The sequence below is a fragment of the Macaca nemestrina genome, chromosome 4 (assembly GCF_043159975.1).
Source record: "Macaca nemestrina isolate mMacNem1 chromosome 4, mMacNem.hap1, whole genome shotgun sequence".
Lineage (NCBI taxonomy): Eukaryota > Metazoa > Chordata > Mammalia > Primates > Cercopithecidae > Macaca > Macaca nemestrina.
The window spans coordinates 143,057,671-143,083,305 of record NC_092128.1 but is presented as its reverse complement, the minus strand read 5'-3'; the positions used below and the strand labels follow the sequence as shown (position 1 = coordinate 143,083,305).

Below are 25,635 nucleotides of genomic sequence, written 5' to 3'. Positions count from 1 at the left end.
AAAGGCCTGCCGGGCGTGGTGGCTCACGCCTGTAATCCCAGCACTTTGGGAGGCCGAGGCGGGCAGATCACAAGGTCAGGAGATCGAGACCACGGTGAAACCCTGTCTCTACTAAAAATACAAAAAATTAGCCGGGCGCGGTTGTGGGCGCCTGTAGTCCCAGCTACTCGGGAGGCTGAGGCAGGAGAATGGCGGGAACCCGGGAGGCGGAGCTTGCAGTGAGCCGAGATCGCGCCACTGCACTCCAGCCTGGGCGACAGAGCGAGACTCCGTCTCAAAAAAAAAAGGCCTTGGTGGCAGGAATATAGTGTAAAAATCATTGGAAAAACTAAAAGGCATCGATACATATCCGAATATACACTTTGTACATAAATTACATTTCCTTTAGTCTTTCTGAGTGAGGTCCTGATTCAGTACTGAGGTCTAGTAGTTAAGAGGTCCGGGGAGCTGCACGTTCAGGCCAGCATAGTCCACCATGTACATTGGTCATTGCTAGAGAGAGTGACAAAGGGACTGGGCTAGGACTCCAGGTGATGCGGAACGAACCCAAAATGCTTAGCTCTGCTTTTGGAGGGGCTTTTCTCAGAGGTTATTTATTTATATTTGATATTTTTTATTTTTTTGAGATGGAGTTTCACTCTTTTGCCCAGGCTAGTGTGCAGTGACGCAATCTCGGCTCACTGCAACTTTGGCCCCCCAGGTTCAAGCGAGTCTCCTGCCTCAGCCTCCCGAGTAGCTGGGATTATAGGCACCGGCCACCATGCCTGGCTAATTTTTTTATTTTTAGTAGAGATGGGGTTTTGCCATGTTGGCCAGGCTGGTCTCGAACTCCTGAACCTCAAGTGATCCACCTGCCTCGGCCTCCCAAAGTGCTAGGATTACAGGTGTGAGCCACCACACCCAGCCTATTTATTTTTGAGATGGAGTCTCATTCTCTTGCCCAGGCTGGAGTGCAATGGCATGATCTTGGCTCACTGCACCCTCAATCCCCTTGGGCTGAAGCAGTCCTCCTACCCCAGCCTCCCAAGTAGCTGGGACCACAGGCATGTGCCACCGTGCCTGGCCAATTTTTTTTTTTTTTTTTTCTGATACAGAGTTTCACTCTTGTCGCCCAGGCTGGAGTGCAGTGGTGCAGCCTTGGCTCATTGCAACCTCTGCCTCCCAGGTTCAAGCAATTCTCCCATTTCAGCCTCCCCAGTAGCTGGGATAACAGGCATGCACCACTATGCCCAGCTAATCTTGTATTTTTAGTAGAGATGGGGTTTCTCCATGTTGGTCAGGTTGGTCTCAAACTCCTGACCTCAGGTGATCCACCTGCCTTGGCCTCTTAAAGTGCTGGGATTAGAGGTGTGAGCCACTATGCCCAGCCTGTTTTCTTTTTTTTTTTTTTAATTTAATTAAATTAATTTATTTATTTGTTTTGAGATGGAGTTTTGCTCTTGTTGCCCAGGCTGGAGTGCAATGGCATGATCTTGGCTCACCGCAACCTCTGCCTCGCGGGTTCAAGTGATTCTCCTGCCTCAGCCTCCCTAGTAGCTGGGATTACAGGCGTGCACCACCATGCTGGGATAATTTTTGTATTTTTAGTAGAGATGGGGTTTCACCATGTTGGCCGGGCTGGTCTCAAACTCCTGACCTCAGGTAATCCACCCACCTTGGCCTCCCAAAGTGCTGGGATTACAGGTGTGAGCCACTGCGCCTGGCCAGTGACATTTCTTTTCATGTCTCCAGCTCTGGCATGGCTGAAGGGCATGGGCAGGTCCCTCCCTGGACCTCCGCTGGCCCATCTGCCCAGCGGGGATGTGAATTCCTGCCTGAGTGCCTGTGAGTACCCCGTGAGAAGGATGGGCTACCTCTTGGGTGAGACGGGTGGATGCATCTATAACCCCTAAGGCCAGAAGGTCCCCCCTCAAAGCCCAGTGCCTCCCCATCCCCTGGGCCCACATCCAGAGTAGACGGCCCTGCCTGACTGAGGGGGGAGGGTCACAGAGACGAGGGCTGGAGTCCAAATCTGTGCAACTTTACCATGAGTGAGATCTGATTGGGCAATGCCACTGAATCCGGGTTAGAGGATGAGGAACAGGAAGACAAGGAGGAAGAGGAGATGGAATTTCCTTCCGAGACCCGCTTTCTCTTGTGCTTGGGAATGCTGCTGTCTTTGGCTAGAAGGAGGGGAAAAGCCTGTTGATGCTGGAAGCTGAGGGTTTTCTGTCTCAGCCTCCTGAGCTCTCTGGAAAAGTGTTCTGTCTTAAGTTTTCGAGTCCCCCTTTCAGGATTTCAGGCTCCTGATCCCCTGAGGGTCAGGGCTCACCTGTCCAGAGCCCACCTGTCCAGCCTCCTTCCCAAAGCAAGCCCGAGGGCCCACTCTCCCCGGCCTCCTGCTCTTGCTGGCCTGCCTGCCTTCGTTAACACTGCATCCTCATTCCCAGGTGTCCCTTCTCCTCCCCAGCAAACTTACCCCTCAGGCCCTAGGTCCTCTCTCTGTTTGTTGTTGTTGTTGTTGTTTTGTTTTGAGATAGAGTCTTGCTCTGTCACCCAGCCTGGAGTGCAGTGGCGCGATCTTGGCTCACTGCAACCTCCACCTCCTGGGTTCAAGCGATTCTACTGCCTTAGCCTCCCGAGTAGCTGGGATTACAGGCATCTGCCACCACGCCCGGCTAATTTTTTGTATTTTAGTAGAGATGGGGTTTCACTGTGTTGGGCAGGCAGGTCTTGAACTCCTGACCTCAAGTGATCCATCCACCTCGGCCTCCCAAAGTGCTGGGATTATAGGCATGGGCCATCAAACCTGGCCTATATTGTTTTTTAAGGTCTCACTCTGTTGTCCAGGCTGGAGTACAGTGGTGCAATTGTAGCTCACTGCAGCCTCCAAGTCCTGGGCTCAAGCAATCTTCCCACTTCAGGCTCGCGAGTAGCTGGGACTATAGGTGTGCACCACCATGCCTGGCTAACTTTTTGTATTTTTGTATCATTATGTTGCCCAGGCTGGTTTCAAATTCCCAACCTCAAGCCATCCTCCTGCCTCAGCCTCCCCAGATGCTGAGATTACAGCCATGAGCCATCGTGCCTGACTCGTGGCAACAATATTAATCACATTCTCAGTCTCTGAGTATTTTCTGGATGCTGGGCACTGTGCTAAATGTTTTGCACATTGTCTCCTGGGATCCTCCCAGCAACCCTCTAAAATCCTATTCACATTTCACTCATGAGCACCCGAAGGGGCAGGGCTGTTAAAGGACTTTCTCCAAGGCCAAGTCTGTGTGACTCCAGAGGCCACATTCTTTCCTGGGCTCTTTAAGGCTGGGAGGGGATGTGGGGCCCCGGGAGATGCTCTGGGAGTTCTGGGGAGGCTGGGCCTGCAGGCTAGGTGGTCCAGGGAGGGTATAAAGAGGACCTGGGACTGGGTGCAGTGGCTCACACTGGTAATCCCAGCATGTTGGGAGACCAAGGTGGGTGGATTGACTGAGGTCAGGAGTTTGAGACCAGCTTGGGCAACATGGTGAGACCCTGTCTCTATTAAAATATTTAAAAATTGTATTGCTATGGTTATCACTGATGTATGGTGGCCTTGAGTGGAGAGTTCACAGGTCCAAGTAGACAGGCAGTGCCCCAGGGAAAGAAACTCTGGTTTGGAATGAGAAGTCCTAAGTTCAAATTTCCCTGTGGCCACTTACTATTATCACTGTGTGAATTTGGGAAAACCGATGAACCTCTCTGAGTCAAATGGGGAAACCAGTGTGAGGTGAGACTCAGAAAGCACCGCGTGCATACAAGAACCCAGCACCTGGCCCAGCGCGGAGCAGGGGTCGGCAGGTGTTCTGCGGTTGCTGAATTCACTTGAGGTGAAGATGTAAAACTCTGAGCGGCATGTCCTGATTGGATGGGTTACTGCATGGAAACCTCGCCCAGCCCAATAAAGAAGGGCTTTTATTGTCTTTTTGAGACAAGGTCTCACTCTGTCGCCCACGCTGGAGTGCAGTGGTGTGGTCTTAGCTCACTGCAACCTCCACTTCCCAAGCTCAAGTGATCCTCCTGCCTCAGCCTCCCGAGTAACTGGGACTACAGGTGCACACCACCCTGCCTGGCTAATTTTTTGTCGAGACGAGGTCTCTCTATGTTGCCCAGTCTGGTCTTGAACTCCTGGGCTCAAAGAATTCTCCTGCTTCAGCCTCCCAAAGTGCTGGAATTACAGGTGTGAGCCACTGTACTCAGCTCACCAGAAGGGTCTTAATGACACAGAGTAAGGGCAGGCGAGGTCCATGGGGCAAATGTCTCTTCAACTGGAGAAAAGTCAGAAACTGGGGGTCTGTGATGTGGCATAGATACCCTGGGAAAGAGAAGACCCTGGAGGCAGGAGGAGCCCAGGCTCTGAGTCAGAGGGAATTTTGTGGGAGATTCCACATGAAAAAGAAGTCAGAGGCTGCCCCACCCTCTGTCTCAGACTGGTCCATGGGCTGTGGCCATCCTTGAGTCACCATGAGAGATGGCCACATTGGAGGGAGTGGTGGATGTGGGTGACAGTATCCACCCTCTGGGCATCTGTCCCAAATCCTTCTGAGACCTTCATGTGGCCTTCTATGTCTCTGCCATGTTTTTTGTTTTTTTTTTTTTTTTGAGACAGAGCCTGGCTCTGTTGCCCAGGCTGGAGTATAGTAGTGCCATCTCGGCTCATTGCAACCTCCGCTTCCTGGGTTTACTCCTGCCTCAGCCTCCTGAGTGTCTGGGATTACAGGTGCCCACCACCACCCCCAGCTAATTTTTTTTTTTTTTTTTTGTAGAGACAGGGTTTCACCATGTTGGCCAGGCTCGTCTTGAACTCCTGACCTCTGGTGATCCACCTGCCTCCCTGCCTCAGCCTCCCAAAGTGTTGGGATTACAGACATGAGCCACCGTGCCCAGCCTCATCTCTGCCTTTGACCTGCGAGCAAACCAAGTCGCCTCCAGATCCGTGTGTTCAGTGCCATGCCTGACCCTTGTAACTGGCTCTTTTTTTTTTTGGAAACAAGGTCTCACTCTGTCGCCCAGGCTGGAGCGCAGTGGCGCAATTACAGCTCACTGCAGCCTCCACCTTCCGGCCTCAAGCACTCCTCCTGCCTCATCCTTTTGTGTAGCTGGGACAACAGGTATGCACCACTGCGCCTGGCTAATTTTTAACTTTTTGCAGAGATGGTGGGGCGGGGTGGGGGGTCTCACTATATGGCCCAGGCTTGTGATCAGTTCTTGATGGAAGGAGGTGGCTTCTAGCTGGGTTGTGCCACCTCAGGCTCAGGAGTTCCAGGTGAACCTGGTCCTGACAGGAGTCAGGGCCTTGGGTCTCAGGCCAGGTTGTAGCGTGGCCTTGCTGAATCCTATCACTATCCTGGCTGAGCAGCCATACTGGGCCCTGTGACCCACGGTGGTCTGACCCAGATGGGTGGTCCTGACAGCAGGGTCTACACAGCATCTGACTCACTATGTGGCCTGGGCAAGTCCCTGGGCGTCTCTGCGCCTCAGCTTCCCAGCTGTACAATGAGGTGGGGTAAGATTAGATCGGTATTTTTTCTTTCTTCTTTTTTATTTCTTAGGAGATGGAGTCTCAACCAGGCACAGTGACTCACGCCTGTAATCCCAGCACTTTGGGATGCTGGGGTGGGAGGATCACTTGAGGTCAGGAGTTTGAGACCAGCCTGGACAACATGGTGAAACCTCACCTCTACTAAAAATACAGAAAGTTAGCTGGGTGTGGTGGTGCATGCCTGAAGTCCCAGCTACTCGGGAGGCTGAGGCATGAGAATCGCTTGAACTCAGGAGGTGGAGGTTACAGTGAGCCAAGATTGCAAGATTGACTCCAGCCTGAGTGACAGAGCGAGACTCTGTCTGGGAAAAAAAAAAAGGCCGGGAGCAGTGGCTCACACCTGTCATCCCAGCACTTTGGGGGGCCGAGGTGGGCGGATCATGAGGTCAGGAGTTCGAGACCAGCCTGGCCAACATGGGGAAACCCCATCTCTACTAAAAATACAAAAAATAGCTGGGTGTGGTGACAGGAGCCTGTAATCCCAGCTACTTGGGAAGCTGAGGCAGGAGAATCACTTGAACCCAGGAGGCGGAGGTTGCAGTGAGTGAGATCATGCCACTGCACTCCAGCCTGGGTGACAGAGCAAGACTCTGTCTTGGGAAAAAAAAAAAGGAAAAAAAGAGTTGGGGTCTCATTCTGTCATCCAGGCAGGAGTACAGTGGCATAATCATAGCTCACTGCAGCCTTAAACTCTTGGGCTCAAGTGATCCTCCAGCCTCAGCCTCCTGTGTAGCTGGGACTACAAGTGCCTACTACCATGCCCTGCTAAATTTTAGAAAAAACTTTTTGGTCTATGGCCATACCACCCTGAACACGCCTGATCTTTCCTGATCTCAGAAGGCCTGGTTAGTACTTGGATAGGAGAAAAAAACCTTTTGTAGAGACAAGGTCTCACTATGTTGCCCAGGTTGGTCTCAAACTCCTGGACTCAAGCAATCCTCCCATTTAGGCCTCCCAAACTGCTGGGATTAGAGGTGTGAGCCGCCACACCCGGCCAATCAGTTTCTTTTTCTTTTTCTTTTTGAGACAGAGTCTTGCTCTGTCACCCAGCCTGGAACACAGTGGTGTGACCTTGACTCACTGCAACCTCTGCCTCCTGGGCTGAAGGGATCCTCCCACCTCAGACTCCCAAGTAGCTAGGACTACAGGCGTGCACCACCATGCCAGGCCAATTTTTCTTTTTCTTTCTTTTTTGATTTTTTTTGAGGTGGAGTCTTGCTCTGTTGCCCAGGCTAGAGTGCAGTGGCACAATCTTGGCTCATTGCAACCTCTGCCTCCCAGGTTCAAGCGATCCTCCTGCCTCAGCCACGCTAGTAGCTGGGACTACAGGAACATGCCACCATACCTGGCTAATTTTTGTATTTTTAGTAGAGATGGGGTTTTGCCATGTTGACCAGGCTGGTCTCGAACTCCTGACCTCAGGTGATCCACCCACCTTGGCCTCCCAAAGTGCTGGGATTACACGCGTGAGCCACCGCTTCCAGCCCTAATTTTTCTATTTTCAGTTGAGACGGGGTTTCACCATGTTGGCCAGTCTGGACTCGAACTCCTGATCTCAAGTGATCTGCCTGCCTCGGCCTCCCAAAGTGCTGGGATTACAGGTGTGAGCCTCCGCGCCTGGCCCAATCAGTGTTTCTTAATCGGGTGCACATCATAGTCACCTGGGAGTACCTTCTCCTAAGTCCCATCATCCACCTTAATCAGAACCATCATGCCAGGCGGCCCCAGGTGCCTGACGAAAGGATCTGTATACCCTGCAGATGCCAGCAGAACGGAGGGGGTCTGGCCAGTCTCGGGCAGTGCCCGCCTGCCTCACCCCTTCAGTCACATGCTACCCCTCTGCTACCCAGGAGGCCTCCATGATGCTCCCTGAGGCCCGGCCTGCCTCTTGTCCTTCTAGCTGACCTCCTACATTCATTGGTGCTATGGTAGGGCCTCCCCTCTGCAGGGCACCTGCAGGTTTCTGGGGGCCTCTTGGGGATACCTGGCCTCATTCATGGAGACCTCAGGCTCCCTCGGGAGGTACCAGGGTGGAGAGGGGTTATATATTTTTCAAGGTGGTCAGCCATCTATTGCATGCCCACCTGGACCACATCTATCTCTGCCTTTAAGAAATTTATTCAATTTTTTTTTTAAGAGACGAGGTCTTGCTCCGTTGCTCAGGCTGGAGTGCAGGGGCGCGATCTCAGTTCACTGCAACCTCCGCCTCCTGGGTTCATGCAAATCTCCTGCCTCAGTCCCCCGAGTAGCTGGGATTACAGGTGCCCATGACCACGCCTAGCTAATTGTTGTATTTTTAGTAGAGACAGGGTTTCACCATGTTGCTCAGGCTGGTCTTGAACTCCTGACCTCAAGTGATCTGCCTGCCTCGGCCTCCCAAAGTGCTGGGATGACAGGCGTGAGCCACTGTGCCCGGCTCTACCTTTTTTCAAAAAGAACAGTCTCTAGTCCCTGCGGGGCAGAAGGGTGGCTTCTTCACCTCCGACTCACCTGGCACCTTGGCATCATTGCAGATTTCTGCAAAGGGTCTGAAAAAGAAAGAAATTAGGTGGCAGTTAGAAAATGAGGTTTTCCCCTCCTTTTTTTTTTTTTTTTTTTTTTTTTTTTTTTTTTGATATGGAGTCTCGCTCGGTCACCCAGGCTGAAGTGCAGTGGTGCAATTTCGGCTCACGGCAGCCTCCACCTCCTGGGTTCACGCCATTCTCCTGCCTCAGCCTCCCGAGTAGCTGGGACTATAGGCGCCTGCCACCACGCCCAGCTAAGTTTTATATTTTTAGTAGAGACATGGTTTCACCATGTTGGCCAGGCTGGTCTTGGCCTCAGGTGATCCTCCTGTCTCCGCCTCCCAAAGTACTGGGATTACAGGCATGAGCCATTGCATCTGGCTGTTTTCCCCTCCTTCTCACCTGCTGCCTGAGATGTGCTGCTGCTGCTGCCCAGTAAGACCCAAATAAAAATGGAGAACACACCATCCCAACAGAGGAGCCCCCATATAGGCCCTGGATGATGGGCCTGTGCCAGCAAATCATTCCTCTGGGTCTGCTGTCCTCATCTATAAAGCGAGGATGTTGTCTGACCAAGTGATCAGAAATGTGTGCCCAGATTTATGCAAGTGGATAGTCATCACAGCATTATTATTAATTATTATTTTTGAGACAGTCTCACTCTTTTGCCCAGGCTGGAGTTCAGTGGTGCCATCCTAGCTCACTGCAGCCTCGAACTCCTGGGATCAATTGATCCTCCTGCCTCAGCTTCCCAGTAGCTGGGAATGCAGGTGCATACCACCATGCCTGGCTAACTTTTTTAAATTAATTATTATTATTATCATTATTTTTGAGACGGAGTCTCGCTCTATTGCCCAGGCTGGTGTGCTGTGGCATGGTCTCAGTTCACCGCCACCTCCACCTCCCGGGTTCAAGCAATTGTCTTGCCTTAGCCTCCCGTATAGCTGGGATTACAGGCGTGAGCCACCACACCTGGCCGTTTTCCTGCATTTTCTAGTTGTTACTTCAGGGGGTGAACTATCTGTGGGAGAAAGGAAACCTCCACTTTTTGATTTTGAACAATTTTTTTTTTTTTACACATGCAAATATTATCTTAATTTAAAAAAACAGGTAGACCAGGCATGGTGGTTCATGTTTGTAATCCCAGCACTTTGGGAGGCCGAGGTAGGCGGATCACTTAAGGTCAGGAGTTTGAGACCAGCCTGGCCAACATGGTGAAACCCTGCCTCTACAAAAATACAAAAATTAGCTGGGTGTGGTGGCGGGCACCTGTGATCCCAGCTATTCAGGAGGCTGAGGCATGAGAATCGCTTGAATCTGGGAGGCAGAGGTTGCAGTGAGCCAAGATGGTGCCACTGCACTCCAGCCTGGGCGATAGAGCAAGACCTCATCTCAAGAAACAAAACATGTAATATAACACTGAAGGCAGGCCAAGTGCTGTGGCTCAAGCTTGTAATCCCAGCAGTTTGAGAGGCCGAGGAGGGCAGATCACCTGAGGTCAGGGGTTCGAGACCTGCCTTACCAATATGGTGAAACCCCCGTCTCTATTAAAAAAAAAAAAAAAAAAATTAGCCAGGTGTGGTGGCACATGCTTGTAATCCTAGCTACTCGGGAGGCTGAGGCAGGAGAATTGCTTGAACCTGGGAGGTGGAGGTTGCAATGAGCTGAGATCGTGCCATTGCACTTCAGCCTGGGTAACAAGAGCAGAACTCCATCTTAAAAAAAAGAAAAAAGAAATACACCACAGGCCAGGTGTGGTGGCTGACCCCCATAATCCCAGCACTTTGAAAGGCTGACATGGGAGGATGGCCTGAGCCCAGGAGTTCGAGACTAGCCTGTGCAATACAAAATAAAATAAAATAAAATAAAATAAAAAGTGGCTGGGCGCGGTGACTCACGCCTGTAATCCTAGCACTTTGTGAGGCCAAGGTGGGTGGATCACCTGAGGTCAGGGGTTTGAGACCTGCCTTACCAATATAGTGGCCTGCAAGACAGAATGAGACTCCATCTCAAAAAGAAAGTAATAATATATTGATAAAATAATAATTTAAAAATATAAAGAAATGCATCACAGTGTTGATTTTCAGTAGGAGAGTTACAGCTATGTTCTTTTCTTCTATTTTTTTTTGTATTTTCCAGGTTGCTTTGTGTATTGTTCTGAAAATAATAAAATCATCTATTGTATTAAAAAGAAAGACTGGGCCGCACAGTTTGGGTGTGGTGGTTCACACCTGTAACCCCAGCAATTTGGGAGGCTGAGGTGGGAGGATCACTTGAGCTTAGGAGTTCAAGACCAGCCTGGGCAACACAGTGAGACCCTATTGAGGCTGCAGTGGGCCATGATCATACCTCTGTATGCCTGCCTGGGCAAAAGACTGAGACCCTGTCTCAAAACAAAAACCAAAACCCAAAAGACTGTAAGGATATATGGTATAATAGTAATAACGGAGGCTGAGTGCAGTGGCTCACGCCTGTAATCCCAGCACTTTGGGAGGCTGAGGCAGACAGATCACTTCAGGTCAGGACTTTGAGACCAGCCTGGCCAACATGGTGAAACTGCATCTCTACCAAAAAATACAAAAATTAGCTGGTATGGTGGTGCACACCTGTAATCCCAGCTACTTGGGAGGTTGAGGCACGAGAATCGGTTGAAGCCAGGAGGTGAAGGTTGCAGTGAACTGAGATTGTGCCACTGCACTCCAGCCTGGGTGACAGAGCAAGACCCTGTCTCAAAAAAAAAGAAAAAAAAGTAATCACTGAGACTATGGAATTATAATTATTTTTTTAAATAAATATTCATGTTTTATTTAAACATTCATATTTAAATACATATTTATATTTACATATGTTAAAAATCAGAATTGTATACTCAGAAAAAGTCAAATTTAATGAAAACATATTTTGTTTTTGTTTCTTCCCCAGAGAACAAATTTAATATCTAAAAAAAAAAATCTTTAAAAATAAGTAAATGTCCATGAGTGTTGAAGTGTATGTTTCAGGAGAAAGAGGCAGGAACTATTACAGTACACCTGGGTCTGGATCCCAGCTGACCCACCGTGACCTTGACTTTCACCCTCCCCATGGCCTCACCCTCTCTGTTGCCCGTTCCAGAGGCCAGGCCCTTACTGGAGCTGGTTAATGATGACCATGAGGATGTGCTCTCGGGCCTTCAGGATCTTCTCAAGCCGGTGGATGTCGTAGGTGTTGGGGTTCCGGAAGGGGATGTCATCAGGCAGGCCCGTGACCTCCACGGCATCTGGACTGTCCCGGATCGGTTTATAAGGGACCAGCACTGGTCGGTTCAGGCCCAGGGCCTCACCTAGAGGGCACAGGAAGTCACAGTGAGGAAAGATGTCTCCTGTCCAAGGCAAAGCCCAGTAGGGAAAGGGCTGGAGTCTGGTCTGCCTCAGCCCAGCAGCCATCACACCTAGAGAATTTAAAAATCAAGACACACAGGCTGGGTGTGGTGGCTCATACCTGTAATCCCACGACTTTGGGAGGCTGAGGTGGAAGGATCGCTTGAGCCCAGAAGATCAAGACCAGTCTGGGCAACATGGTGAAACATCCTCTCTACTAAAAATAGAAAAATTAGCCGGGAGTGGTGGCGCACGCTTGTAGACCCAGCTACTTGGGAGGCTGGGGCAGGAGGATCGCCTAAGCCCAGGAGGTGGAGGCTGCAGTGAGCAGAGATTGCACCACTGTACTCCAACCTGGGCAACAGAGTGAGACCCTGTTTAAAAAAAAAGAAAATCAGCATACACAAAATGTGGGTCATAGGCAGAGCAGCCGTGTCCCCAGGGAGCAGGCAGGCCAGCTGGGGGCTTCTGAAGGCGAGGCTGGCTGCAGAGGGAGGGAGGGGCTCCTGCTTCCCCCGGGAAGAGGGCTTGGTGTGCTGATCCCGACCACAGGCACTGACCGTATTTCTCGTTGAAGAGTTCCTTCACCTGCTCCCACAGGATCACCTTCTCCCCGAGTCTGTTGGCGTCATCTTTATCTAAAGAGGAAGACAAGGGGCCATGAGAGTTGGCATCGGCTTGGCCACCGGACCTGCTGCTTCTCCCACCAGGCATCCCTGACTTGCCAAAACATTATCTGCAGGCCCCACCCACTCCCATGCACCTGTTTGTTTGTTTATTTATTTATTTATTTAATTTTATTTATATATTTTTGAGACAGAGTCTCGCTCTGTTGCCCAGGCTGGAGTGCAGTGGCATGATCTCAGCTCACTGCAACCTCCACCTCCCAGGTTCAAGCGATTCTCCTGCCTCAGCCTCCCAAGTTGCTGGGATCACAGGCACACACCACCATGCCCAGCTAATTTTTGTATTTTTTAGTAGAGACGGGTTTTCACCATGTTGCCCAGGCTGGTCTCAAACTCTTGGGCTCAGGTGATCCACCCACCTCAGCCTCCCAAAATGCTAGGATTACAGGCTTGAGCCACTGCACCTGGCAGTAGCTGGTTTCTAGTCTCAGTTGTTGGTCTGTCCATCCATCCATTTTTCTTTTTTTGAGACATGGTCTTGCTCTGTCATCCAGGCTGGAAGGCAGTAGTGCAATCATAGATAGCTCATAGTAGCCTCCAAATCCCAGGCTCAAGTGATCCTCCTGCCTCAGCCTCCTGAGTAGCTGGGAATAAAGAAGTGCGCCACCACGCCTAATTTTTTAAATTTTTGTTAGAGATGGAGCCTCGCTATGTTGCCCAGGCTGATCTTGAACTCCTGGCCTCAAGTGATCCTCTTGCCTTGGCCTTCCAAAGTTCAGGAATTACAGGTGTGAGCCACGGTGGCCAGCCCATCCTACATTTTCTTACCAGTGTCCCCAGCACAGGCCCTGTGTTGGGCATGAAACAACCTAAAGAGAAGAGACAGGGCTGCTCCCCTGAGGGGATCCCAGCCAGAGGGGGTGTCACCTGGTCACTAAAGTACAACAGAACACACTTAGGAGACAAGGGGCATGAATCAGGAATGCCCACCCTGTCTGGGCAAGTCTGGGGAGACCTCCCCCAGGAGAGCAGGATGCTTGAATGGGCTCTCAAGGCCTGACATGGTGGCTCATGCCTATAATCCCAGCACTTGCGGAGGCAGAGGCAGGCAGATCACTTGAGGCCTGGAGTTCGAGACCAGCCTGGCCAACATGGTGAAACCCTGTCTCTACTAAAAATACAAAAAGATTAGCTGGGTGTGGCGGCGGGCACCTGTAGTCCAGCTACACGGGAGGGTGAGGCAGGAGAATCGCTTGAGCCTGGGAGGTGGAGGTTGCAGTGAGCAGAGATCACGTCACTGTACTCCAGCCTGGGAGACGGAGACCTGTCTCAAACAAAAATGAAAACAACAACAGAAAAAAACGGACTCCGAAAAGGCAGGTAGGAGTTTGTGAAGGATGGAGTGGCAGTGGGAAGACAATGGGGCAGAAGGACCATCCAATCACAGGCACTCAAGGGTGAAAGATCCTGTGTTGGCCGGGTGCAGCAACTCACACCTGTAATCCCAGCACTGTGGGAGACCGAGACGGGCAGATCACCAGAGGTCAGGAGTTCGAGACCACCCTGGCCAACATGGCGAAACCCCGACTCTACTAAAAATACGAAAATTAGCCAAGTGTGGTGGCGGGCACCTGTAATCCCAACTACTCAAGAGGTTGAGACAGGAGAACTGCTTGAACCTGGAAGGCAGCGGTTGCAGTGAGCCAAGATCGCGCCACTGTGCTCCAGACTGGGCGACAAGAGTGAAACTCCGTCTCAAAAAAAAAAAAAAAAAAAAAAAAAAGGAAAAAAAAAGAAAGATCCTGTGTACTGGAAGTGGCTGAACTTCGGGGTGGTATAGGGGAGACGACTGATAGGCCTAGCGGGGTCTGTGCACAGGGGCTGGTGTGACTGTGCTGGGCTGTTGGAAATCCCCTGACTGCTCGCTGGCCAAGATCTGTGAATGGGAAACAGACCGTGTCTGGGAGTGTGGGGGCTGTGCATTCTCCCCGCTCACTGCCCAGGCAACCGTCATGGCCTATCTGCTACTTGAGCCCTGGCGTGCTCCGCTGTCCCCTCCCTGTAGCCTAGAGAAGCTGCTGGGGTCAGTTGGCCCTGGAGACGGGGCCTGAGCTGGGCTGTAAGGCTGAGGGGTGGTTGGGCTGGAGATGGGGTCTGGGGTAGAGCTCTGCAGCAGCCTGCAGGCTTGTGCCAGGGTTGAGGACGGGGCTGGGATTGCAGGAAGGGTGGTTTGCATGTCCAACAGGAAATCTCCTCTCTGAGAAGCGTGGGGTCACGTGGGCTGGGCCTCTGGGGCAGGCGGATAGGGTAAGGGTGAGATGTTGGGGGAGTAGAGCTAGAAGCAGGCAGGGAGCCAGGGCCGGATGATGTAGGGCAGAGGAGACTGATGGATCTTTGGAACAAAATGACTCCTGTTTTTTTTCCTCTTGTTTTTCCAAGACAGAGTCTCACTCTGTTGCTCAGGCTGGAGTGCAGGGGTGCGGTCTCCGTTCACTGCAACCTCTGCCTCCCAGGTTCAAGCTATTCTCGTGCGTCAGCCTCCTGAGAGCTGGGACTACAGGCGCCTGCCACCACGTCTGGTTGATTTTTGTATTTTTAATAGAGATGGGGTTTTGCCATGTTGGCCAGGCTGGTCTCGAACTCCTGAGCTCAGGTGATCTGCCTACCTTGGCCTCCCAAAGTGCTGGGATTATAGGCGTGAGCCACCGTGCCCGGCCTGACTACTATTTTTTGAGACTCCCTGTTTCCCAGGTTGGAGTACAGTGGTGCCATCATGACTCACTGCAGCCTTGAACTTTTTGGTTCAAGCAATCCTCCCCGCTCAGCCTCTCAAGTCGCTGGGGCTCCAGGCATGGACTACCGTGCCAGACTAAGGTTTTTTTTTAAATTTTTTGTAGAGAGAGTCTCTCTCTGTTGCACAGGCTGTTCTTCAACTCCTAGGCTCAAGCGATCCTCCTGCCCTCAGCCTCCGAAAGTGCTGGGATTACAGTTGTGAGCCACTGTGCCTGGCTCTTTTTTTTTTTTTTTGAGACGGAGTCTCGCTCTGTCACCCAGGCTGGAGTGCGGTGGCCGGATCTCTGCTCACTGCAAGCTCCGCCTCCCGGGTTTACGCCATTCTCCTGCCTCAGCCTCCCGAGTAGCTGGGACTACAGGCGCCCGCCACCTCGCCCGGCTAGTTTTTTGTATGTTTAGTAGAGACGGGGTTTCACCGTGTTAGCCAGGATGGTCTCGATCTCCTGACCTCGTGATCCGCCCGTCTCGGCCTCCCAAAGTGCTGGGATTACAGGCTTGAGCCACCGCGCCCGGCCTACCTGGCTCTTTTAATCTTGAAAACTCTGCGAAGAGCTCACTTCTGTTTAGAGGCTGCCTTGGGAACTGCATCTCCTGGGCTGGTGCTCTGTGCTGCTTGGAGTCTGCTGACCCCATCTGGGTGGTTTGGCCTCCTATGCACAAGCTGCCCAGAAGGGAGGCCCTGTTCCCAATGTGGGGGTTGCCCCAAAGAGCAGGGAGCTTCCCACAGGAGACAGGCTGGGCACCTGCTTGGCCTGGTTCCTCCTTTTCCCAGGGCTCCAACACTCACCACCTCAGGTCCTTCCAAACCCTGCAGGTCCCTGGCCTGGTCCATCCACACCCACATTGAGGAATCTCCGCACATCTCTGAGTTGCTGCATCTGTCTTCAGGCACGGCCTGCCAGCCCCCCTGGGTGCCCAGATACACTGCAAACATCAGCCATCCCAGACAATGTCCTCCTCCCGTGTCCCTATCTTGTGGAGTAATGCCTCTAATTCAGCCACACCAAGACCCCACGCTCCACATCCCCTAGAACCCTCCTCTTCTCCTGTGGCCCAACATGGCCCTTCCTTTCAGGACTAGGATGTGGGAAGAATCAAGGCCACCCTTGTCCAAATCCCATGCAGACCACTGTAATGGAGTCCTGGGCCCAAGGACCAGCTCCTAGAGCCTGCAGGGAAGCGACGGCACATTCTATCTGTCCCCATGCCACTGAGGAATCTTTGGTGGCAGGATTCTCAGCAGGCACGGCCGTGCGTGCACAGTACAGAGAAAGGATGGCCTGGATCACACACATCACTGTGTGCAGATGCTTTCCTAGACACTGCAGCCAAGGACACAGAGGCTCAGAGAGGTAAAGAAACTTGCCCAAGGTCACACAGCCACTAAGCACCAGGAGTACTCTGTGTCGACCCGAAAGCCCTGGTCGTTCCACTCTACCATGAGCCCTGGGTTTCCTGATGTCTCGGATTCCCCTACATTTCTTTCTTTTTTTTTTTTTTTTTTTTTTTTAAGAGTCATGCTCTGTCACCCAGGCTGGAGTGCAGTGGTACGATCTTGGCTCACTGCAACCTCTGCCTCCTGGGTTCAAGTGATTCTCATGCCTCAGCCTCCCGAGTATCTGGGATTACAGGTGCCCACCACCATGCCTGGCTAATTTTTGTATTTTTAGTAGAGACAGGGTTTCACCATGTTGCTCAGGCTGGTCTCGAACTCCTGGCCTCAGGTTATCTGCCCGCCTCAACCTCCCAAAATGCTGGGATTACAGATGTGAACCACCATGCCTGGCATCTGCTATAGTAGCTGTAGAAAGCAGGCTTAATCTTTAAGATAGTTTCCTCTAAATCTGTTGCTCTCAGCCCACAATGCCACCCCTCTGTCTTCTCCTGTGCCGGGACAGAGTGAGACTCAAAGTCAGAGCGCTACGAAGCCTGCAGGATAGAAAGAAGCTTAGCAGGCCCCTCAAAGACGAGGCCCAGAACGGGCATAGTGGCTCACTTGAGGTCAGGAGTTCTAGACCAGCCTGGCCAACATGGTGAAACCCCGTCCCTACTAAAAATACAAAAAATTAGCTGGGCGTGGTGATGCGTGCCTGTAATCCCAGCTACTCAGGAGCCTGAGGCAGGAGAATCCCTTGAACTGGGAGGTGGAGGTTGCAGTGAGCTGAGATTGCGCCACTGCACTCCAGCCTGGGCGACAGACCGAGACTCCATCTCAAGAAAAAAACAAAACAAGACAAGCAAACAAACAAAAAACATGGGACCCCAAACTCACTATGCCAAAGGGAAATGTTAAGCTTGGGAACTGAGTCACGCGATAGCCTTTTGTCCCTAAGCAGATAGTTGTGAGACAGAAGGTCACCTATCTCCCCTGGTGGCCTCCCTCACCCTGGCCATGTAAAATCACAGCTTATCTTCACCGGCAGGGGACAAAGATAAGAAGAGAAATCATTGCTCTGTCCACCCAAGACAAATGTGTATTTGACTTCCTCTATTCTGTTTATCTTATGTAAAATGCAGATTTACTGAGCACAGGACGAATACATCATTAACTATTCCCCTTCCCCCTTTATTTTTTTATTTTTTGAGACAGAGTCTCACTGTTTTCCAGGCTGGAGTGCAGTGACCTGATTTTGGCTCAATGCAACCTCCGCCTACTGGGTTTGAGTGATTCTCGTGCCTCAGCCTCCAGAGTAGCTGGGATTACAGGCACCTGCCACCACGCCTGGCTAAATTTTTTTATTTTTAGTAGAGACGGGGTTTCATTATGCTGCCCATTATGCTCCTGACCTCAGGTGATCCACCTGCCTTGGCCTCCCAAAGTGCTGGGATTACTAGCGTGAGCCACTGTGCCCAGCCCCTCTTTCCCCTTGAAATACCAAAGTCCTCAAAACCCTCTCTGGAAAAAAGCACAGGCCACAGACCCTATTGCAGCTTGAGTCTCTTTTTCCTGGCTGTGTCCTCCACTATGGCAAAATAAATCTCTAAATCGATGGAGACCTGTTTCAGGCACTTTTTGGTTTACATGGCCCGCGGGAGCCTGTAACAGGGATCCTGACTCAGCTGGGAGTCAGGGAGGGTTTCCCAGAGGAGGTGACCACCAGACGGGGCCCAAAGCTCCAAGGATGTGGGCTCATCTGCACGCTGGGGCTCATCACACGGACCTCCAAGGCAGTTGGGAGCGGCGAGTAAGACACAAGGAAACTTGCAGTATCTTGTAATTTCGGGTGCTCAACATGCATTAGCCAATCAGGAAACTTCCCCTGTTCCTTCCAAGTCTTGCCTGGTCTGGGGAGAAGTGCAACCCTAACCAGTCTGCGGCTAACCGGGAGTGACACTACGGGGCAGTCAACAGGACACTATGGCAGTTCTATATGGCGCACACAGGTGCCAGGTGGTGAACCAGAAGTGGCGGGAGTGTGCATGTGAGGAAAGTGGGGCTGGGCTGGCTGAGGGGGCTGGTGGTTTGGGGAGGCGTCCTGATCACCTCTGGAGTGTGGCGGGGTGGAGTGGGGCTAAATGCCTTTGTTAATAACACCAAGAACTGGCCGGATGTAGTGGCTCATGCCTGTAATCCCAGCACTTTGGGAGGCTGAGGTCAGGAGTTTGAAACCAGCCTGGGCAACATGGCAAGACCCTGTCTCTAAAAAAAAAAAAAAAAAAAAAAAAAAAAAAAAATTAGCTGGGCATGGTGGTGTGTGCCTATAATCCCAGCTACCCGGGAGGCTGAGGTGGGAGGATCGCTTAAGCCTGGAAGTTTGCAGTGAGCCATGATCGCACCACTGCACTCCAGCCTGGGCAACTGAGCTAGACCCTGTCTCGAACAAACAACCAACAAAAATTAAAAAATAAACAAGCTCGGCACATACTATGTGCAGACACTGTGCAAGGCCCACAATGTGCCTTGTCCGTGGGATTCTCTAGCTCAGTCAACATCAAGCTCAGGAAGAACACTGATTTTTCTCTGTAGCTGCTCTTGCATTTTCCTACCTCTTTCTTTTTATTTAATTTAGAGGACAGATAATTACTTTTTTTTTCTTTTTTTGATACAGACAGGGTCTTGCTGTCATTCAGGCTGAAGTGCAGTAGCTAGGACTACAGGTGCAGGCCATCACGCCCAGCTAATTTTTCCATTTTTTGTAGAGATAAGATCTTGTTATGTTGTCCAAGCTACATTTTTTTATATCGTGAGTTTTTGAAGGAAATGGGGCAGGGCAGGCTCTGGTAGGGGCTGGACTGGATGAGCCCCTGCTTGAATGCCTGCATACAGTGGGGAAAAGGGGGATTTCCAGGGACAGGGATGGGGAAAGTTCCTGGCTCATTAGACAGGAAGGCAATCTTGAGTCTAACCCCGAATGCTGTGTGGTGTACAGAAAGTCACTCAACCTCTCTGAGCCTGTTTCCACATTCCTCAACTGGGACTCTGGGCCTGTTGGATCTAATCTCACAATCAAAAAGCACTACAGGCTGAGCAGAGTGGCTCATGCCTGTCATCCCAGCACTTTGGAAGGCTGAAGTGGGAGGATTGCTTGAGGCCAGGAGTTCGAGACCAGCCTGGGCAACATAGGGAAACCCTGTCTCTAAAAAAAAAAAAAAAAAGGTGGGGTTTAGTTTACTGTCCTGAATGCCAAGTCAGCAAACCTATTCTCGGGGAGGGGACCTGCCTGAGCTTCCCTGAACCCAGACTGGCTGTAAATGACACCCACAGTTGCAAACATTTCAGTGTTCCCTGTTTGGAAATGTCATAGTTGGGACTCAGTGTGTGCGGGGTTTCACCTTCATGTTTCTGCCCCCAGTGCTGTGAGAAAGTCTTGCTGAAAGAACCCATCCCCACAGCAGTGACCTCTTGCCCGCTGCCCCGGACAGTGACGCCTTTGGTGGACAGGCCGTCCCTTGACATTTTTCCTGCCCCCTCCTGCTCATTCTGTTCTTCGGTCTCCTCTCTCTTCTGAACGCTACCTGGGCAACTCTCATCTTCTCTTTTCCAACCTGCTGTCTGTTAGCCCAAGGAGTAACTGAATTTTGCCAACGAGAAAAAAAAGACAACCGAGCTCACTGAATCAGCCATGCTATGTACACAATTTTAAACCAGCTGGCTCGGGTGATGCCTGGGCTGGCTCTGCGGCTCTCTCCCGGGACAAAGTGCAAGAGCCCTGGGCAGCCTTGGCCTCTCCCCACCTAGTTAGAGGTCTTCGGCTCAGACTGACGATCTCATGTTGGTAATTACGACGGATTCACAGCAGGGAGACGCAGCCAGCGATGAGAAAGGGTGGCTTAGAGGGGAGAGACTACGATCTGTAGCAGAAGCGTGGCATAATAGTCCTCCTCTCCCGTCCTGAACCACTTCACAGAGCCCCATCTCGCTGCCAGGCCCGGGCAGAGTTCACGGCTGCAGCAATTGCACCACTGCATTCACCCAGTCACCACTGGGTGACACAGTGAGACCCAGTCTCGAAAAAATTTAAAAAAGGTACATTCAGGTTCAGTTTTTTTTTTTTTTTTTTTTTTGAGACAGAGTCTGGCTTTGCTGCCCAGGCTGGAGTGCAGTGGCCGGATCTCAGCTCACTGCAAGCTCCGCCTCCCGGGTTCACGCCATTCTCCTGCCTCAGCCTCCCGAGTAGTTGGGACTACAGGCGCCTGCCACCGCGCCCGGCTAGTTTTTTGTATTTTTAACCCCTTGTAGGGCGTGTGCACAGGTTTAGCAGGAATTCCATCAGCTCCATTTCATGGATGAGATAACTGAGGCCTGGAGAGAGGAGGGCCAAGCTGCAATGGGGCAGACACCTGTGCCCAGGCCAGTGATCATGAGCCTGTGCTTCTCCTGCCACCCCAGACCTGGCTGGGCCTGGACACTGCATGCAGGAGGAGCCCTTAAGCCTTGACCCATTTTACAAAGGGAACTACCATTTTTTTCTTAAGATGGAGTCTCGCTCTGTCACTCAGGGTGGAGTGCAGTGGCATGATCTGGGCTCACTGCAATCTCCACCTCCCAGGTTCCAGCAATTCTCCTGCCTTAGACCCTCGAGTAGCTGAGACTACAGGCACGAGCCACCACTCTCGGCTAATTTTTGTATTTTTAGTAGAGATGGGGTTTCACTATGTTGGCCAGGCTGGTCTCGAACTCCTGACCTCAGTTGATCTGCCCGCCTCGGCCTCCCAAAGTGCTGGGATTACAGGCATAAGCCACCATGCCTGGCTCAAAGGGAACTGTCTTAAAGTGGGATTGAGTTGTCGAACTACTCTCTGGGTCCCCAAGACCCCTCCTTCTGAACCCCTCTAGGGCCTAGACATGCCAGAGTCATCAAACCCCCAAATCCAAACCTGCAGTGGGGGTGGGAAGGAGGCTGTTGGAATGGGGGAATCTCCACTTCTCTTCCTCTGCTTTTTATTTATTTTTTTCAGATGGAGTCTTGCTCTGTTGCCCAGGCTGGAGTGCAGTGGCATGATCTCAGTTCACTGCAACCTGAGCCTCCTGGGTTCAAGCGATTCTCCTGCCTCAGCCTCCCAAGTAGCTGGGATTATAGGTGTGTGTCATGACGCCAGGCAAATTTTTTTGTATTTTTAGTAGAAATGGGGTTTCACCATGTTAGCCAGGCTGGTCTCGAACTCCTGACCTCAGGCGATCCACCTGCCTCGGCCTCCCAAAGTGTTGGGATTACAGGCATGAGCCACTGCGCCCAGCCAGTTTTGTTTTTTTTTTAATCAGTGTTGATTAAAAGTGCAGCATTGGCTGGGTGTGGTGGCTCACGCCTGTAATCCCAGCACTTTGGGAGGCTGAGGCGGGCGGATCACAAGGTCAGGAGGGAGATCAAGACCATCCTGGCTAACACGGTGAAACCCAGTCTCTACCAAAACCACAAAAAATTAGCTGGGCGTGCTGGCGGGCACCTGTAGTTCCAGCTACTGGGGAGGCTGAGGCAGGAGAATGGTGTGAACCCGGGAGGCGGAGCTTGCAGTGAGCCGAGATCGTGCCACTGCACTCCAGCCTGGGGAACAGAGTGAGACTTCGTCTAAAAAAAAAAAAAAAAAAAAAAAAAAAAAAAAAAAAATCCAGCATAGGCCGGGCACAGTGACTCACGTCTGTAATCCTAGTACTTTGGAAGTTTGAGATGTGGATTACTTGAGCCCAGGAGTTCCAGATCAGCCTGGGAAACATGGTAAAACCCTGTCTCTACAAAAAAACAAAACAAAACAAAAAAAAAAACAAAAATTATAGCCTGGCACAGTGGTGCACAACTCCAGTCGCAGCTACTTGGGAGGCTGAGGCAGGAGGATCACTTGAGCTTAGGGAGGTCAAGGATGCAGTGAGCCGTGATCATGCCACTGCACTCCAGCCTGAGTGACAGAGAGAGACCCTACCTAAAAAAAAAAAAAAAAAAAGGTCCAGTATCTAGGCTGGGTGTAGTGGCTCACGCCTGTAATCCCAGCACTTTGGGACACCAAGGGGGTGAGATCCCTTGAAGCCAGGAGTTCTAGACCAGCCTGGGCAATAAAGCAAGACACTGTCTCTACAAAAATATTAAATAAGAATAATGAGGCCGGGCTCAGTGGCTCATGCTTGTAATCCCTGCACTTTGGGAGGTTGAGGCGGCTGGATCACCTGAGGTTAGGAGTTCGAGACCAGCCTGGCCAACATGGTGAAACCCCATCTCTACTAAAAATACAAAAAAAAAAAAAAAAAATTAGCTGGGCCTGGTGGTGCATGCCTGTAATCCCAGCTACTCAGGAGGCTGAGGCAGGAGAATCGCTTGAACCCAGGAGGCGGAGGTTGCAGTGAGCTGAGATTGCACCGCTGCTCTCCAGCCTGGGCAATAGGAGCGAAACTCTGTTTCTAAAACAAAACAAAACAAAACAAAACAAAAACAAACAAAAAGAATAATGGAATAATAATAAAAGACCAGCATCTGGCACAGTGCTGGCCCCAGTGGAGACACCTGTGCCCGTGCATGGGTGAGTGACTGTACCTGAGTCCCCAAGGCCTCTGTTGGACCCCACGAAATCCTCTGCGGGCGGCGCTGAGCCCTCTCCATGACGGGAAGGTCCTTAGAGGGCTAGGCCTGCGTGTCCCCCCACCTCCACCTCCCTCCTCCTTTGTCACCACACCCCTCCCCACAAGGCTAGAAGGATCCGGTACACCCAGTAAACCACATGTACTGAGCCATGGTTACCGCCCTGCCCCTGCTCTACTTCGGTGGCTCAGACACACTCATCAGCTTCTGTTCGGCACAAGGTGCCTGGCGACCCCTCGGTGCTGATCTCATTCCAGCCTAAATAAAGGTGTGGGTTGCTCTTGTCAGCTTGGGTGGTCTCTGTTGGGGAAAGGGTTTGTGGGAGGCTTTCTGGGATGTTGCAAGAGACTCTAAAGGCACCCCCAACCCTGCTCCCTTTTGGGGCCAGAAAGCCCCTGTCTATTTTTACTTTTATTTTAATTAATTTTTTTTTTTTTTTTGAGAGAAGGTCTTGCTCTGTTGCCCAGGCTGGTGTGCAGTGGCACCATCACGGCTCACTGCAGCCTTGACTTCCTGGGCTCAAGTGAGCCTCTTGCCTTAGCCTCCTGAGTAGCTGGGACTACAGGCATGTGCCATCATGCCTGGCTAATTTTTGTCAAGATGGGATTTTGCCATGTTGCCCAGGCTGGTCTCGAACTCCTGAGCTCAAGCAATCCGTCTGCCTCAACTTCCCATAGTGCTGGGATGACAAGCATAAGCAACCGCGCCCAGCCTGGAAGCCCCTGTCTAATAAAGGCAAAGAAGCGTGGGGTTCCCTTCCCCGACATGTGGAAGGTTTGGGGGCAGGATGGGGCTGTAATGACCCCAGCTGAGTCCCTAACAGCCAGAAAAGGGCAGGGTCTCCCCAACATGCCATCATTTCATGGCTGACTCTGCCACTTTAGGCACTGGGCCAACTCTAGGCCTGGCAGTAGGGCGTCTCGTCTGCCCACAAAGGCCTCCAAGCCCCGCCCCGCAGATGCCAGCTTTCCCTGGGAAGGCAGAAGGGAGATCATTACTGAACCCTAATTAACAAAGACAAGCAGACACATTTCAGTGGAGAAACATGTGACTGGTGCTGGAATTGCGATCTCTTTAGAAACTCGAGAAAGATGGTCGGGTGTGGTGGCTCATGCCTGTAATCCCAGCACTTTGGGAGGGCGAGGCGGGCGGATCATGAGGTCAGGAGATCAAGACCATCCTGGCTAACATGGTGAAACCCCGTCTCTACCGAAAATACAAAAAATTAGCCGGGCGTGGTGGTGGGTGCCTGTAGTCCCAGCTACTCAGGAGGCTGAGGCAGGAGAATGGCATAAACCCGGGAGGCGGAGCTTGCAGTGAGCCGAGATCGTGCCACTGCACTCCAGCCTGGGCAACAGAGCGAGACTCCGTCTCAAAAAAAAAAAAGAGCTCTCAAGAGCTCAAGACAGAGTTGGAAGGGTGGAGAGGGGGTGGGGAAGGCTGAGAGAGGGAGGCAGGGGCCAGAGGGTGTGTGCCTGTGTGTGACTGGGGACAAGGAAATGACTCTCAGGTCTTGGGCAGCAGAAGGGAGGATCATGGAGAATGCCCTTGTTCTGTATCACCTCAAAGAAATAGAGGCCCAAAGACAGTTAACTCATCCAAGATCAGAGACAGCAAGTTAAGTTATCCAAGATCAGAGACAGTAGGTTAACTTATCCAAGATCACACAGCTCAAAAGTGATGGTACTGGTTCCTGAGAAGGCAAAAAGGGACCTATCCCTGTGCCTGCCACTGTTCAGTCCCTCCCCGTGTCCCCCCAGTACCCTCTGCAGAGGTCAATCCTACACTAGCATCCAGGCCTGGCTCAGCTCATCCTCTCCAGGAAGCCTGTCCCACCACAGCACCCACTGGGTGACAGGAGACCCCACAGAAGAGAGAGGCTTAGCAGGAGATCAAAGAGGACGATGACAAGTGGTGCTATTGTATTTGAGGCTTCTGGCCTTTCTCCACTTGTACCCCCTGAAAAGGGATCACAGCCCTCTGCCTGGCAGGCGTTTCCCCCACAGCTGAGCTTCTCCAAATGGGCCTCAAACAATTCTGGTGCGGAGAGAGGTAGGTGAGTGTAGGTGGAATGATCTTCCTCAGCGACATGTAATTTTTTTTTTTTTTTTTTTGAGACAAGGTCTCACTCTGCTGCCCAGGCTGGAGTACAGTGGCAAAATCATAGCCCACTACAGCCTCCAACTTCCAGGGTCCAGCGATCCTCCCACTTCAGCCTCCTGAGTAGCTGGGACTATAGGCACACACCACCATGCCCGGCTAATTTTTTATTTTTTGTAGAGACAGGACCTCATTATGTTTCCCAGGCTGGTTTCGAACTCCTGGATGCAAGCGACCCTCCTTCCTTGGCCTCCCAAAGTGCTGGGATTACAGGCGTGAGCCACTGCACCCAGCTAGCAGCATGCAATTTGATATAGTTCCTTAAATTGAGATGAAAGTGGAACGTTTACAGAGGAGACGATGTGGGGATGTCCTAGATAAAACTGGAGCCCGCCAAGAGCTTGGCCCCGACCAGTGGGGCTGTATGGGCTCCTCAGTCATGGGGACATCAGCAAAAGAGCTTGCTAGGGCCAGGTCTGAAGGGCCCAGTCCATGTTGCAAAGCCAGGCCTCCCAGGCCGTCCACGCTCCAGCCTGGCCAGCCTGTCTGCCTCACCACGTCCCACTCATGACAGCCCATCCCTCCTCCTCACCTGGTTATGCACTCCAGGGTGGCCCCAGGGGAGGCAGACGTGGCATGGGCAATTCTTCCCATTTTACTGGGAAACTGAGGCCCAGGTAGGCAAGCCTGACTTGC

The 25,635-nt window shown here is 51.7% G+C and overlaps 1 protein-coding gene across 1 annotated transcript in view; it reads right to left on the bottom strand.

Moving 5' to 3' along the window:
• Positions 1–281: 281 nt before the first annotated feature.
• LOC105466323 (general transcription factor II-I repeat domain-containing protein 1-like) overlaps positions 282–25,635 on the bottom strand; it is a 43,262-nt gene continuing 17,908 nt past the window's right edge. The window contains 5 exon segments of the mRNA XM_071094155.1: positions 282–492; positions 2,026–2,162; positions 8,045–8,082; positions 11,185–11,377; positions 11,975–12,052. Coding sequence (XP_070950256.1) covers positions 424–492; positions 2,026–2,162; positions 8,045–8,082; positions 11,185–11,377; positions 11,975–12,052 — 515 coding nt within the window. The 3' untranslated portion in view covers positions 282–423.